At 43.4% G+C, this 17,827-nt stretch overlaps 1 protein-coding gene across 1 annotated transcript in view; it reads right to left on the bottom strand.

Annotated features, from left to right (window-relative positions):
- The window catches only part of adcy2a (adenylate cyclase 2a), a gene marked incomplete at its 3' end in the record, with an annotated part of 84,525 nt that extends 74,618 nt beyond the window's left edge, over nt 1–9,907 (bottom strand). The window contains exons 1-2 of the mRNA XM_080857429.1: nt 9,791–9,907; nt 324–521 (exon numbers count right to left, since the gene is read on the bottom strand). Of these exons, the coding sequence (XP_080713555.1) occupies nt 324–521; nt 9,791–9,883 (291 nt within the window). The 5' untranslated portion in view covers nt 9,884–9,907. The remainder of the gene's footprint in view (nt 1–323; nt 522–9,790) is intronic.
- Between the last annotated feature and the right edge of the window lie 7,920 nt (nt 9,908–17,827).

The following is a 17,827-nucleotide window of genomic DNA, read 5'->3' as shown; positions in this document are numbered from 1 at the left end:
TGCTTGAATTCACTCTGCCATTCATGTATGCATGGTCTCATTTGATCACTTTCATGTTGAACTCACCCCAGGTTTTACTCTTCTCAGCATTCACCTGTTACCTGTCCCGGCATTCACCGCTGACCAACCCGGAATTCACCTCTTACCTATCCTGGGCATTCACCTGTTACCTGACCCAGTATTCACCCTGTTACCTGACCCAGTATTCACCCTGTTACCTTTTGCACTTGATACCTGTCTGAGAATCCCCCCCTGTTCCCAGTAGCTTGTGTTATCTGGTCTATTAATTCCCCCTGTGGCCCCAGACCCCAGTGGGTTCTCACCTGGTCCCAGGGGCAGATGATGCCTCCGAAGAACATGAAGAGATAGCCCATCGCGAGCAGGCAGGCCCAGATGAGGAGGGAGAAGAGACGCAGTAGCTTCTTAAAGACGGCCTCGATGCAAACCAGTACAAACACGCTGAAGAAGACGGCCAGGGCCGTGGTCACGGTGATCACGAACGCCACATGGTCCTCAATGTCCTGGGAACACACACACAAACAGTTAGACGGGTCTAAATAGCAGTCAGACACACACAAACTGCACACTGCAACTTGCAACTTCTCACAGTGAAATATGTCAGTATCGAGTTAAAAAAAATTGGAGGGGCATTGGTTTATTAATGTTGAAAAACATCAAATGGAAATGAATGAAATGCTGAAAAAAATGTTGATAAATTATGATGAAGTCTGAGAAATCTGAGAGGCCATTTGAAAGATATTTAGAAAGAGAAAGGGATTTTCTGTGTGTCTCGTACTCTTCATACTGGGGTTTTTGTAAACTGTGTTAGGCACGGCCATCGCTTGTGCCAGTTTCACTGGCACCGTCACTCCTGGGGCCATGTAAGGGAGGGCATGAAAGAAAACACTTTGGGGGTAAGGGGAAGGGTAACGATAATGGGATGAGAAGTGCCAGGGGGCAGAGGGAGCAAGCCGAGAAGAGTGAAGAGAAGTGGATGAGGAAAGGTGAGATAAGGAGATGAAGGGAAATCAAACAGAATAAAAAGGAGAGGGGGATAAGGGGATAAGGCGGACGGGGGGGGGGGGGGGGTGGGGGGGGTAGGCACTGTGGGATACAACACCTGTGACAAACATCTATCCTCCACAGAGGAACATGATTCAGAGTCTTAGCCATGTCTGGCTTCTGCTCCCAGCTTAGCTGCTAGAGAGGCTGTGTATCTATTCACACTCATACCACCATGTCTCCAAATAATGCTTTTATACTGTCAAAACAGGCTGCAAAAGAAGCTGTCCTGACAGGGCCATGGCTCAGGCGAAGAACAACAGAGAGACTGAGCTGCTATGGGCTCTACAGGGAAGTAGGCTAGCTGGAGAATATTAGGGCAGGAGGCAGTAGGTGAGGGGCATTAGGGCTGTGGGCAGTTGGCAGTGGGCAAGCTGGAGAGTATTAGGGCAGGAGGCAGTAGGTGAGGGCATTAGGGCTGTGGGCAGTAGGCAAGCTGGAGAATATTAGGGCAGGTTAGGGGCAGTGGGCAGTGGGCAGTGGGCAGAGCATAAGGGTACTAGGCACTAAATGTAAAGTGTTACGGCCCTAGGCAGTGGGTGAAAGGCATTAATGTGGATCAGTCAGACATTGAGCCATAGATGAGAGCAGTGCTGAAAATGCCATTTTTACACACTCACCACCTCACACGTTGAACATTGATGCTACACACACACACACACACACACACACACACACACACACACACACACACACACACACACACACACACACACACATACACACACACACACACACACACACACACTCACACACACACACTACAAACACACAAATACACACCTGGAAATACTTAGCCGTTGGTATAAAGCATGGACGCTGCGCACACATACACACACACACACACCTAACACACTTAGCTGTTGGTAGAGAGCTTGAAACGCACATTAAACACACACACACACACACACACACACACACACACACACACACACACACCTAGCAGACCAAAGAGACCATTGACTTTTCATTACTAACACCACACTGAACAGAAGCCTTGTACCATTAAACTAGCTGGCTCTCAATGGCTCCCCAACTAATGTTCTCGCCTTTCTATCAATCCCTTAATCACATGCTCAATACTCTGTCTGTCTCTTACTCTTTCTCTGTCTCTCTTGTCTCCCACACACTCTATCACTTTAACACACGCAAAAAATAAATCGATGAATACAAAATACACTGTAATCAGTAGAAAAATAGAGAGAAGATATATTAAGCTACACAAGTACTATACCATTCATCCCCTTCAAAATCTAAGGCAATGAATATCTCTATAATTCAATGACGTTACATTATCCTTATTAGAAATTTAAGACACTCTAAAATCGATGGAACACCAAAAAAATCTACTTTATGAATGTATATAATTCTGTTTATGTCAGACTTCAATGTCATGCCATCTCATACCCTGACTGGAACTATGCCAACTATGTGGGAAGTGCTCTGGCCTCTGTCCAAATGTGAAAGCATTGGTGATTCTGGACGGCCATATTGATTGTGTAGACTAGGGACACATTAGTAGAATGCATTGGCAAGCATATGCAGACCACATTCAGCCTATACTGCTTCCTGCATTGATTTAAGTCAACATCTGTTCATTTTCCAAACATATTGGCTGGTCCGTAGGATGGGACACTTTGCATCTGGCCTCAAACTGAAAGTGTGTGGAAATATGGGTGTGGAAATATAGGATTTTTTTCCACCTGCATGTAATGCACACAGTAACTCTGCCAGGGGAAGCCAGATGGTAAATGGTCTCTCTCCCTGTTACTGTTTCACATACGAATCCCATTAATGTATCAGGTACGTCCCACTAACAAGGGATGGATAGCACATTTTCATCACACTTAGTTTTCCATAAGGCTACAGAGCGTGCACCTCCGTAGAGGTGTGTAAAACATGGCAGGTTTCATGCAGTTCAACCTAGCTATGAACTATCCTAGCGAAGAAATGTGTGTTAATATGAAGTTGCAAAGGCGCCCAGAGTAGCTTTTTTAACTATCCCAATTGGCAGCTGCTAGCGTGTGTTAAAATGAACTAAAATGATGTTAATATTTGTGAATATAAACTAATGTTAATATAAAACTGCACGTTCTTAACCTTATCCTATAAGAACTAAATATGTTAAATTGAGGAGACTGTCACAACAGCTAATTGACTTACTATCATTATATGGAAATATAACTTTGCTAATTATTTTTACACAATGTGATGATATAATGTTGAATAAACTGTGGTTAATACAGGTCAATAGGTACAGTCAATACATAGGTTTGTTTTATAAAATTACAAGAAATACTGTAATGCAGTTTATATACGGTGCAGTTATGTGGTTATGGAGTCAGGGATATACTATATTTTTAGTACTCTAGTCTTTTATTTTATTCTTTTAGTTTTTTATTTGTTGGAACACTGAAGCAGATTCATAAACTTCAGCAGCAAACACAATGGACATCAACATGTCATAGGCAGGAGCAGGCTAGCCTACCCCTAGCCTACACTGACTGAGGACCTAATTTCCTGTCGTTGTAATGGATTATTCTTGTCATGAAACGAAAGCAAAATACTAGACATTTTCACCCAATCAGACCAAAACGTGCCTTTTAAACCAATTCTTCACTAAAACTTCCAAGCATATACAGCAACATTACTTTTGATTTGTCCAATCTAGTCCACCTGGGCTTCCCACATTCCGGCTTAAACTGGAGAGTTAGTCTTTGTTTGCCAGTGTGTGGCTCAGAACCCATGGAAATGAGATACATAAGTGCAGCACATCAGTCAAATACAGACCGACATGTATGAATAATAAAGAAGGGTCACCAAAAGGGTGTCTGCGCTAGGTACGATGTTAAATGTGGAAGGTGTGTGTGTGTGTGTGTGTGTGTGTGTGTGTGTGTGTGTGTGTGTGTGTGTGTGTGTGTGTGTGTGTGTGTGTGTGTTTGTGTCCCACGGTGTGAAAGAGGAAACCATCATTCTGTTTGGAAGAGGAAGGACAAGCCTAGTATTCATTCAAAATGCTGTAATTAAACATACAAAAAGCATTAAAGGATGTTTCACAACAAGCAGAAATAGAAAAAACATTGGAAAAAAAATTAAAGGGAAATATTTGAAAAATACGATAAACTAAACGATGAAAGATAACAAAAGGAAATTAAGGGGAAAACAACATTTGAAAGGAAGAAATCATGAGGACCTAGCTCAGCAACAACTCAGCCTCGCAACCGCCGACAGCCACACAACATCCAGACAACATAACAGTGTGTAGCTATATAATACAAATACGTCGCACACACACACTAGAGACGCGGCTCTCAGACACTGTGTTTCAGAGTCAGCTGAACAGCCTTTGAGAGTGGCACAGACAGGCGAGCCAGAGAAGAACACAGAGCTAGATAGTACCGAGCGCCTTAAACAGCAGGGCTTGCAAGAATTGTCTAAATCCCTGGTAGTCCTTCAGGCAGGCATACTTAAGAGTGGCCCAAATAAAAAGGCAATTTTTTTTTATGTAGAAAGGCAGATATAATCAATAAAAGCAATTTAAAAAAAATCATTAACCATCGCAGACTGCAACAATTACCATAAATATCATTATGCTTATTACTAAAGTTTACTCTTCGTCCTCTGTTTCTATGATTGAGTAGAGCTGAATTGTTGGTGGAAATTAAAAACCATGCTCATTATCTCCCTTTGACAGCTGTCATATTTTGAATTTCACACACATGCATGATTTAGCATTTTCCTTCACTGCTTATCTACCTAAACTCATTCATGGTTCTGTTCGTGGACTATGGTGATAAGTTAGTGCAACAACAAATGTGTAAAGGTGTAATTAGATCTAAATACATGCAAATGCAATGCTATGAGATATTGACATTTGTCCATTATGTGCGAAAATCATTATTGATCTAAGCTTTTCTGGTGCACTATTTTGCATGAAATGCTGAAATAGCAGAGGACTCAACCCCAAACACAAGTGCCTTTCTGATCAATGCGTACACTTCCTAGTGGACAAACCATCATCGACAACATGATCGTTTTCTGGTCAAACCTTTTTCCTGCTGATAGCGAGTCACTAGAGCACTGTGAAGGAAGAAGGGAATTATAGTTCAGTCTGAGATCATTTCTGATAGCCTGTCGGGTGTTACATTTTGGCAGCTGGGAAAACTCGATTGCCCTGAGACACAAGGCTAGTCATTTTGCGAGTCCTGTGCAGAAAGAGAGGGAGAAAATGTATTGAAGGTCCATGCATAATGCATTATTTTTGCCTCTGAGATCTGAAAGCCTGCTGTTAAAAATTGCAGGAGACTGCCCTCTCTCCCCAGATGGCTGGGAGCCACATACACCACACACACACACACACACACACACACACACACACACACACACACACACACACACACCTGATCCTGATTTGCTGTGGACTCATTGGATCAGAACCGTTCAGTGGTACGTTTCCCGAAAGCGTTGTTGAATAACTACCTTAGTTAAATGAAAGGGAGACTACCATTGGGAACACTATCTCTCCATGGTTACTCAACGAGGCTTTTCTGGAGATGCAGCCCAGATTGGTTCTAGAGTCATGGACTGCATTCTGGTTCTGCTATCTGCAGAGAAATCAATGAGAGAAGAATGAGAGTGAGAACGGAAAAAGAGAGAAAGAGGATAGAAGAGAAAGATACAGAGGGAGAGAGGAGGACAGAAAAAGGGGGTGGGAGAAAGGGGGAGGGAGAAAGAGTGGCGTCCTTTTAACTCACATCACATAATGTGTTATAGATTCATTATCTCCCTCTGGAACGAAATACTGTTTTCTGATTGGCTAATGGGGTGTACATTAAGTTCGTATAGACGGACACCTTGGACGTAGTCCCAGTAGAAAAGTTAAATCGCCGTTCCATATCAATGCTCTTGAATGGTTACCATTGACAACCAACGTAAAGTTTTTTTGGGGGGGAAAAAAAAACAGCTCGTCTGTTCCACGTACTACTTTCTCACTACTTTCTCTAACGGGAGCACTAGGCTTCAAATCAAGAATTCATCAGGTTAATGCATATAAAGTTTCCTAAAGATAAAGGAAATTCTAAATAATAATAATAAAAACATTTTTGGATGTTGTAAACGGGAGATAAGCGGGATAACGGCCTTCGAGCTGTACAGTTCTACAAAGATAATGGACTTCGCGTCGTGGAGTTCTTTGCCCCGCATCGTCCATTATCTTTGTAGAACTGTACAGTTCGTCTACCGTTATCCCTTACTTGATGCACTCTCTGTCATTTTCAGTCATGTTGCATGTATGGTCTTTCTTTCTATTCTTTTTGAAGCTCTCTGTCTCTCTCTGTCCTCTCTGCCATTATTTATTTCCCCTCCCATTTCTTTGTCTTTCTTTCTGCACTCTTCTATCTTTACCTGGCTCTGACTGCTTAGCCATTGGGTTTTTACTTAATTCAGACTGTTTCTACCATCCCCTGTATTTCCATGATTTTCTCCCTCTCTCCCTCCTGTTTTTCTCCCTCTCCCTCTCCGTCCTACACACCTGCTGTGACTCACTCTCTTTCTCCTTTTCTCTCTCCCTTCTTCTTCCTCTCTCTCCTGCTCTCTGTTTTCTTTCAGTCTCCCGCTCTTTGTACTCTCTCTTGGCATGGTCTTTACACATTCACACACACACACACACACACACACACACACACACACACACACACACACACACACACTCACACACACACGTACATAAAGGTTTCTGTGTGCTCTGCCACTTCTCCTTCTCTTTAACTCATTTTCTCTCTCTTAAACACATTGAGGTTTCTTCAACACACACACACACACACACAAACACACACACACACACACTATCAGCCTCTATCACCAAGATAGCCCATCGCCACGCCCCGGGACACCTCGTCACCCCCCTGCCTGAGAGAGGGAGATGCAGTCTGGGCAAGACACGGCACCCAGAGATGCGGGGGGAGGTCTGGAGAGATGGATGAGAGGAGAACCAGTGAGAAATCCTCTCAAGTGCCCCCTCACACACACACTCACACACATACGTACACACACTCAGCCAGACACCCATGCACTCAGACACAGAGATAGACAGGCAGGCAGACAGACAGACAAAAACACACATAAAATGCAGACACACATACTTCCATGCAAACAGACATAAGGATATAGACACAGACAGACACATGCACTGCCCTGATGTGATGTGTGTGGACAGCTGGGTTCAGAGCCAGACTTGCCACAGCAATGAAGCCCACGAAAAACAGACAAGAGATAGAAGCCAGCCAGTTAGAAACAGAATGAGAAGAGAGAGACAGAGAGAGAGGGAGAAGGAGAGGGATTGAGAATGAGAAGAGAGAGACAGAGAGAGAGGGAGAAGGAGAGCGATTGAGAGAGCGAAAAGGAGATAGAGAGAGCCAGAGAAAGGCTCACTAAATAGCTTTACCAGATTTGAATTAGCGATGGAGAGAAACAGAAAGATGGTGAGACGGACAGACGGATAGATATATAGATAGACCGATAGATAGAGAGAGAGAGAGCGAAAGAGAGCTGGACGGAAAACGTGACAGGGCCACCGTGCCAGTTTAACACATGTCAGGGGAAGTGTTGCTTGGGCAAGCGGGAGTGGTCCACCTGGCGAGCTGCCTTTGGCACAGCCATGGCACAGCTGCAGTTCATGCTGTACATGGCCAGTGCCACCTGGCCACATCAGGGCCACATCAGGGCCACATCAGGGCCACATCAGGGCCATATCAGGGCCATATAAGGGCCATATCAGGGCCATATAAGGACCATATAAGGACCATACAAGGGCCATATCAGGACCACATTAGGTTCTCCAGAATCAGCAGCTGTGGCATTACAATTATCTGAAAGTCAATGAGCAGTGAATGCTGCTGAGGCTTTTTTTCCATCCCATTGGGTTTGAAACTCTGACTTTCCCTCACCTTATGGCAAGTCTGTTTCCCAAAGTTCTCTGCTGGAAATGTCACTGTGCTGCTTCCACAGTTCAGAAGGAGGAAAGCTACAGAAACTGGTTCTCTGGGAGGGAGGGTGATACATATTTCCCCAACCCCTCACAGAAGATGCTCGCCCGAGATTGAACATGACACTGCATCTGGAGAACACCAAGAAGCTCGGAACAAATGTGTGTGTGTGTTTGGTGTGTGTGTGTGGGGGGCGGGGCGGTTGGATGGTGTGCAGTTGCTCAAGCCTTGCAAAAACACCTCCGAGATGCTTTGCAGCCTGGCAAAGACCTTCTGTTGATGATTAGACACATGAGCATCTTGTAACAGCATGGCCATCTCACTGTTTTCCTCCATGGCATATTTTGCCCATCACCTTGGACCTAGATGATATCCACATACTCAGTGCAGTGTGACTGAGCCAGATGGCGTTTCTTGTTTAATAACAGAGTGGGAGTAATTTATTGACTCATTTTAATCTATATAGAATTAACATTAGGATGCTGTGGCAAATCAACATGGCTTTCTTGTTGCAAAACAACTGAGGTCTGTTTTCGAAAAGACTTTCGAGACCAAAGTACTATACCAGAATATACTTCTGTTTTGCCAAATAACTTTTCCCTAATATCGCTTACACTGTACTGATATATGGTCTTGCCACTCTAACATCCGAGGTGGTCCAATACAAATTTACGATACAGTAATACACGGCAGTATGGTACGAATGTGCAGTGCTCAGAGTGTTTTCCCAGGAAACCAGGGGAAGACAATAGAGACCTGTCCAGGCTGACAGGTAGGCTCCTCCTGAGCCGCTTCGCTTCATTGAGCTGGACTAATTAAATTCCCTTCTTTTTTTTCAAACCTCGTTCTTTCATTATTCATCTTGCCCCAGGCTATTGATTTAAGCATGCGACAGTTCTATGACTCCCCATAAAGATCGGTGTCTGCTTGAATTAAGCACAACAGATACGATCATCCGCGGTTAAAACAAAATGAGCAAAAGCAATGTGCTTGGGTCTGTGGCAAGGATAACACATCCTGCCCCGAACTCATATTCCAGTGCATGTTATATTTTACTGAGTCCATTTTAATGCTGTTAATATTGTCACTTATACTGCCACACATGTCACTACCACGTACATCATATCTGTTGTTCTTTATATATTCTATCTATAATATTAATTTCCCCTCTTTGCATAATTACATTATATTACTTTCAACTGTGCTGTTTACTACAGAATTCCCTCTCATTATATGAACTCATGAAGTCAGTGTATCTCTCTAGCCAGGTGTGAGTCATTCAATGAGAGAGCGAGAGAGAGAAGGACAGAGAAAAAAGAAAGACAAATTCAGCATCCCTCTTTAACCACTCCAGCAACAACTGCAGCAACAAAAACAACAAGCCCCACTTTTCGCATTGGCTAGTGACCCATTTCATATGCATGTTTACATCAGAGTTTTGTGTGCAGTAGTGTTCCTATCTACTAGCTCTAAGGTTTATACGTATGTTTCTCTACATATGTTTTACATACATATAAAATCAATGTTGCGTACAATTAATTATGTGCCTATATATTCCTGTACATGCTTATATGCATATGAGTGACACTTCAACGTTTATCAATGAATGTAACAACTTAAGTTATCGTGTGTTTATTTATGTTTGTGTGGAAAAGTGTGCATGCAAGATGAGTGTGTGTGTGTGTGTGTGTGTGTGTGTGTGTGTGTGTGTGTGTGTGTGTGTGTGTGAGTGTGGTCTCTCTCACCAATCCCGATGCAAAGAACACAGCGAGCAGTGCCAGGCAGGCTCCCATGACGATGAGCAGCAGGAATACGATGAGTGGATGCTGCTGACTCATGCGGTAGTAGGACTCGTACAGCCAGTCTGCTCCCTGCTGCAGCTGCTGCTGCCGGTGCCCCCCCGACCCCGACCCCGGTGCCAACCCCACGCCCTTGTCCATGCCCGCTCCGCGCCACCCTCCGCCGCTGCCCAGCAGGTAGCGTCTCCTCCGCATCGCCACACGCCACATGGAGTCCTCCCCGCGCTTCTTCTCCTGCCCCCGCTGCTGCCGCTGCTGGTGCTGATGTCCCGGGGAAAGGGGCTTCCAGGAGGGGGGCTCCTGGTCGGGTGAGTCCCCCCTCAGAGGAGAGGCAGGCAGCTGGGAGAGAGAGCCACATGCGCTGGAGCCCAGCATCCTGCAGCCTCTCTCAGCATGGTGGAGGGACCAGAGACAGGAGAGACAGGACAGATGGAGAGAGAGAGAGAAAGAGAGACGAGAGAAGAGGAGAGGAGAGGAGGAAAGGAGCTGTGTGTTTGTGTGTGAGAGAGAAGGCGAGAGTGCGTGTGTGAGAGAGAGAGAGAGAGAGAGAGAGAGGGAGAATCAGAAGAGGTGAAAAAAGTGATGGAGAAGGGGAGAGGAGGGAAGGGAAGGAAAGAGAGCGCCGTGTTTGTGTCTGAGAGAGCCTGCGAGAGAGTGTGTGTGCGTGTGTGTGTGTGTGTGTGTGTGTGTGCGGTGTGCGTGTGTGCGTGTGGGTGAAGAAGGGTAAAGAGTGGCCGAAAGAGAGCACGGCTTGTTTGCATGAGAGTGAGAGACTAAAAGAAAGGGAAAGTGCAGCCTCTTTTTACAGAGAGGATGCGTAAGAGAGGGAGCGAGAGAGAGAGACAGAGAGAAAGAGCAGATAATATGTGTCTGAGCCTCTGACTGTGTGAGAGAGAGAGACAGAGAGAGAGAGAAGATACACCACAGTATATGTGTGTGAGCCCCTGACTGTGAGTGAGTGAGAGAGAGAGAGAGAGAGAGAGAGAGAGAGAGAGAGAGAGAGAGAGAGAGAGAGAGAGAGAGAGAGAGAGTAGAGGAAAATGCTGTGTGCATTTGTGTGCGAGACAAAGAAAGAAACCTCAATGTGTTTAAGAGAGAGAAAATGAGTTAAAGAGAGAGAGAATTGGCAGAGCACACAGAAACCTTTATGTTCGTATGTCTGTGTGTCTGTGTGTGTGTGTGTGTGTGTGTGTGTGTGTGTGTGTGTGTGTGTGTGTGTGTGTGTGTATGTGAATGTGAATGTGTAAAGACCATGCCAATAGAGAGTACAAAGAGCGGGAGACTAAAAGAAAACAGAGAGAGAGAAGGAGAAAGAGAGTGAGTCACAGCAGGTGTGTAGGACGGAGAGGGAGAGGGAGAAAAACAGGAGGGAGAGAGGGAGCAAAACATCTAAATACAGGGGATGGTACACAGTCTGAATTAAGTAAAAACCCAATGGCTAAGCAGTCAGAGTCAGGTAAATATAGAAGGGTGAAGAAAGAAAGACAAAGAAATGGGAAGGGAAAGAAAGAATGATAGAGAGGACAGAGAGAAAGACAGAGAGCTCAAAAAGAATAGAAAGAAAGACCAGTACATGCAAAATGACTGAAAATGACAGGATACACAGAGAGTGCATCAATGAATCTATAACACATCATGTGATGTGAGTTAAAAGGACGTCACTCTTTCTCCCTCCCCCTTTCCCTGTCCTCCTCTCTCCCTCTGTATCTTTATCTCCCATCCTCTCTCTCTTTTTTCCATTTTGACTCTCATTCTTCTCTCATCATTGATTTATTTGCAGATAGCAGAACCAGAATGCAGTCCATGACTCTAGAACCAATCTGGGCTGCATCTCCAGAAAAGCCTTGTTGAGTAACCGTGGAGAGAGAGTGTTCCAAACGTTATTCTCTCTTTCATTTAACTAAGGTAGTTATTCAACAGCGCTTTCGGGAAACGTACCCCTGAACGGTTCTGATCCAATGAGTCCACAGCAAATCAGGATCAGGTTCCCTTCATGGGCTACTAAAGTACTGTCTGTCTGTTTGTGTGTGTGTGCGTGTGTATGTGTGTGTGTGTGTTAGTGAGAGAGAGAGAGAGAGAGAGAGAGAGAGAGATAGAGAGAGAGATAGAGAGAGACAGAGAGAGACAGAGAGAAGACCATTAAAACCAGATGAGACAAAGAGAGAGAGAGAGAGAGAGAGAGAGAGAGAGAGAAAGAGAAAGAGAGTTTTGAGGCTGATGGAGTGTGTTGATCAGCACAAGCGAACTCGGAGATGCAGATTTCCTCCCGACTCCATAAAGACCTGACAGTGCCATCTATAAATAGAAGCTCCTAACTCTAATGGAAAGAGCTCTTCAGTGTTACCATCCTTGTGAAGACACACACACATAGACACACACTCGGTGCTCGGAGATCTGGCATTATCTCTTAGGTACAGAAGTGACTCATTCATTGACTTTGCCATTACATGTCAACAGAGATAAGCTCAATGAATTTGTCTCCAGTGGTTCATGCTGTATTAATCCAGTCATTCAAAGGCATGGAATAATACTCAATATTCTGGGATAACATTGTACAGTAAGATTTATACTCTGGGATGTAAATGTTATATTAAATATACAGAATATTTCATAAATCTCAAATTTTTTTGATGTTATATTTCACTGACAAGCCGAAACATCCCAGAACTCTAAATAATGTAAAAATAATTAAAAAATACTACTTCAAAAAACTTTAACAAGGGAGACTGTATATGTCTCATTCAAGAAGATGGGACACGTTATAGAATATAATATAATCACATAATAATAAAATACTGAAAATCTTGCACTTGCACAGTGCGTTCAAAGTTGAATTACAAGAAACAAAGTTTTTAATTGGCTCGTAATGCCATATATCTCTAACCTGTGAGGAAATGTAGTCATATTCACGTTATTTGCAAGTACCAGTGAGTTATGTGCTAGTGTCTACACAGTGACGTAGGCTAGGTACACAAGAGGGATTCTCTCTAAATGTATGCATTTCTCGTTTGGTAGCCTTTGTTTTATGGATAGCAGAAAGGAACAAACAATAGTCATCTGGGTTTTGTTTTAGCTTGACAGTCCATAATTGGGAATATTTAGTCATGTATTGTTTCTTTGAGTCAGAAATGTGTCTTATACAAAAGGCATTGTGACAAGCCAGTGACAGACTTGACAATACATTTTGAATTTGTTAGTTTCTGTAGTTTCATCATAAACCAATGTCTGTATGACAGAGCAAAGAATTGATTGTGTAGTTGAGGCAAAATGAGTCCACTGTATTTGAAACAAACTGTAAGAAAAGTTAGTACATAGTAAAAAAAAATTCATATCGGTCTTCAACTCAATGTCAAAGAGAAGAGAAGTTTCCCCAGACACAGAGTGCTGAGAGTCTTAGCAGGAAAGTGGCATGTGCTGGCAGTTGAAATAGAGTGTGGTGGGGAGTGACTTGAGTGTGTTCATGTGTGTGTGTGTGTGTGTGTGAGCACATGGGAGCAGAGGTGTGGCTCGCGGTGTGTGTCATTTCTGTTTTCGACCACAGGAGTGTGTTCAGCATAGATATCCTATATAAAGACTAGATGTCTCACGGTGGAGTCTTGAACGACTGCACAGGAGGCCAACTTGCGACAGGATAACTTCCTGGAGGGATCAGTGGGACGTTAGGTAACGTCAGTGATCTTCACAATTGTTTACACTCTTATCTCGCTGAAATCTTGATGGATTTACAAATGACTTGATTTACAAACGTCATTACCGTGGTAATAATTCTGGATGTTTGAACATGTTGAAATGTGTATTGTCATTTTACATCAATTGGCGAGGCATAATTGTTCTTTCTTTTCAATATAACTTAAGTTGCACATGATAAAACTGAAGTTGCACATGATTTCCAATCGGGTTGGTTTGTTAAACATTACATTATGATTTCGACAGGAAATTGCTGACTTTATTGCCAGTGAAGATGCCAGACTTTTGTTCAGCCTGCTCTATTGAACGTTCCCTCGAAACGAGAACCCGTGGGATCACCTTTATTTCATTATAACAGTAATATTGCTTTTATAAAGGTGATAATAACAGTATACATTTATATCCTGTTGCCATTCTGTATGCTGAGTTTTAGAAGCCTAGATATTGATTTTACATAAATAGCTTGTGCATGTGTATTGCACCTATCTGTTTTGTTCAATTTATTTTCATATGAAAACCCATGTTTATAATTCTTCATAAGTATGCACTGTCATAACTACCTATCTTACGTTTATTACCCGTTTGAAAATCGGTTGAAAATGTAGTAAGTTCTGGTTATTTAAAAAGTATGTACCACTACCAACACAATGTTAAGGGTGAGCGAGCTATCCTGTCGCAAAATGGCCGCCATGTGCGGACATTCGACTCCGTCGGCAAGAAACGCTAGCGAGACATCTAGCCTTTATATAGGATATCTATGGTATTCAGCACCTGCTTTCCTCCGGGACCGAGAAGGAGATGACAGAATACTCACACCTCTGTCAGCTCAGTTTACTCCGCCTCCTCATTCCCTTGCTCCCTCTCCACCAATCAGAATGCAGATTAGTGGTGGAACAAAGAGAAAATTCTAAGGCCTGTTTCCTCGTTCCCTAGCTCCCTCTCTACCAATCAGAATGCAGATTAAGGGTGGAACAAGGGGAAAACTCACAGGTTCCAGCCAATGAGAGCTCTCCTACCTTCTCCTCTGGTTCTGCTGAGTCTGAATAGCCTTAAGCCTTCACAAAGACAAACCAACACAATAGCAATGAGAACCCCCCCCATGCAACAAAGGCATGGGCCCCCTGAAGGATAATGCAATCCCTCTTTTGGCCTCTGGGTTCTATATTTAGTATTAATACAAGAGGGGATGAAGCTGAATGAATACCATTTGAAAGACAAAAACTGGATTGGTCACATCCTTTGTAAAGGGTGAAGCTGTCAGAAACTATAAGGAAACGGAAGCAGACTGATTCTAGAGAGTAGAAGGACATCCAGACTCCTCTGTCCAGGGCTGCTCTTGGCAGGGGGGAATGAGTTCATAAGAAGAAGGAGAAAATGGTTGTTTCTACAGTTTGCTCAGGGTGTTAAGGCAGTCCCATGTCCTGTAACGGAACACATGCTCACATACACATACACATACACAGAGACATACACAGACACACACATAAAGACACATGTTCACATACACATGCACAGAGACTTACATAGACACACATAAACACATGGAGAATACACAAATATCTTAGCTCGTTGTTCATGATGTCTCTATGGATGGGTAAAGAATGTGTACACGCCTGAAATATCACTGCGGGCGGTATTGAAATGCTGAATAAATTTACTTTTTCTGCATAAATGTAGCTTCAGTTCCTCTGAGCTCCTCAGCTGAGCCGTAGTGGTGTGGGGGCGGGGGGCTAACAGCGCACATAAATACTTTCTTAAGGACCTGAAGGGAGGTACAATAATTTCCACGCTCAGTGATAATGCCACATATTAAACTGCAACGTGACATGTGAAATGTTTGAAACTCTGAAAACACTACAGCTGCTGAATGGTCTACTTAGGGCCTGGACTGGAAGACTGTCATGCATACCTGATGACGCCTTCTCCTGTCTCCAGTATCATCTGAGCAGAGGAATCCAAGGAGGGCTCATAGTATTGTTCCACTCTCATTAGCACTTTCAAAGAGATGGCGCACAGAGAGAGAGAGAGAGAGAGTAATTAAATGGCTCTGTTGCTGGCATATACAATTAAGCTGGATACATTTAATCTCACAAAAATAACATCTGGAGCTTGAGAAGCGTAAATGTTCCGACGCCATCAGGCACCTTCTGATGAGTTATTATTAGGTGTGCTGAAATCCAGCAAGGGCGTCGGCCATCCTGCTAAGCCCCCTCCTGAACCCCTGTCTGGGCCCTCCGAGGCAGGCCGGGCAGCAGGCTCTTCCCCCTGGTGCTCACAGACATACCATGACCTTCAGCAGGGAAAAGTGCACCTGTCACCAATCCTGCCAAATACCATACTTTTTCACCTCTTTCTTTCACTCCTTATCTTGCCCCCACCCTCTCTTTTTTTCTCCTCTCCTGTCTCTTACTCACGTGTGTGGTGTGGTTCTGAACCAGAAACAACATTCCTCATACTGACAAGTCTCATCAGAGGCCCAGATTGGTCAAATACTCTGTTGGAAGGGAGATGCAGAATCTTAGAAATCTGTTCACCACGGACATACCCAGAAAGAAAAGATGGAAACAATATCCTTCATTTCTATGTTCCTTTTTATTGTTCTCACTTACTTACTGCTTTGTGTGCATTCCTATCACCACTTCCACAGCTCTTGTTAGTTGCACGTTTTACTAATCAAGAGAGAAATTCTTCCTATTTCACGCTGAGCATTGTTGAAAATGACATTTATGGACCAGATAAACAGTTAAATAAGTGTTTGTGTGTCTCTGTCACACACACACACACAGAATAAACTATAGAGCTACAAAAGAAACAGTGTGCTAGACAGTTAAGCATCCAGTGTTGCACATATGGAGCAGCACCTTTAATTCACCAGAAATGGAGGGCTAGTATAACACACACTACACCATCATACAACATTTATCTGTTGTTTTACTGCTGCCCCTCCACCAGGCAAAGCACAGAATACTGTGATAGAACATGGTCAATGACACTAAGCACTCATTCACTGCCACAAAAAGCTCCAACCTGGGTTTTGAGGGTGAAGCTTCACCACAGGTTACACCCAGGACCGTTTCTAGTAGCGTCCCCCCCCCACCCCAGGGATAAGGCGGTTAATTACATTTAACTTCCTATTAATCACACATCTTCTGAGGCACTGCTTTCAAACTCTACATCCAGAAAACTCCTGGAAACCACTGGGACCTGAATGGTGCCCTAATGTACAATATGCCTTTGTCTATGCCCTGCAGTATCTCCTCGGGTTGCCCATTCTCACTCCCACTAAACTATGTTGAGGACTTTGAAATACAAAACATGGAATCAATGCTGGTTTGAAGCATTGATACTCAGGGCGCTGGCTTCAAGCAGAAAAAAAAGGGTCCATCAGCAATAGTGGCTTACAGCACATCCAGTGGTATGACAACAGCTCCATCTGCAGGTAAAAACTATGTATTACAGCCATTGCCTGTCGACTATTTCGCCCCTGAAAGAGGTCCTACAGGGGCGGTTCCAGCAGTCGAAACACACATTAACAAGCCAGCCCCCCGCACAAATGGCTCACGAGTTCCTGCGGTGGTACAGTGCCTAATTATGCTACAACGTTAAACTTATATGGAGACGTGATATCAGGATTTTGAGAAAATTAATAGGACATTGAGATTGTAGTCCTTAAATGAAATAAAATTTCAAAAATTGAAATAAAAAGTATGAAAACAAGAAATAAAAAAAGTACTTCATCTTCAATACAGGCTCCTGGGATTTTCAAACATGATAAACCATTAACAGGGAAATGCATTGCAATGGCTCTATCTGCTGGTAAAAGTGAAACTACAGTTTACACCTCTAGGAGAGCATAAAAATGCTAACTTTAAAGATGCTGCAGGGAATTAACATTCATGTAATGCTTATCATTTCAGAGAACGGTTTCCTTCTTCACCCCAGCAAGTAGGACTTGTAAAACCCTTCCACAGTACAAAGCAGTTAGAAATTTTATTATGGGAAGTTGGACATCTCCTTGTTACTTCACTACAGTGACCCAGGTTTTGAATTTAATTTACACAAATAAGGTTCTTCTCAGTATATTTACAAAAAGACAACTTTACAAAAGACATATTTACAAAGACAAAATTGCGGACTCCGCATTAGATCATGAAGGGCTCCGGGTTCCCAGCCGAGCATGCTTTAAAACAGAACCAAAAAAACAGAACAAACTTAAACATGAAAATGCTCTAAAGTCCGAGGTGCTATGAAAGGAGTTATGGAAAGTCTGTGAATATGTGTGTGTGTGTGTGTGTC

This window comes from Sprattus sprattus, assembly GCF_963457725.1.
Source record: "Sprattus sprattus genome assembly, chromosome: 19".
In the NCBI taxonomy this organism is placed as follows: domain Eukaryota; kingdom Metazoa; phylum Chordata; class Actinopteri; order Clupeiformes; family Clupeidae; genus Sprattus; species Sprattus sprattus.
Note: the sequence above shows the minus strand (reverse complement) of the source record. Positions and strands in the feature narration are given on the sequence as shown.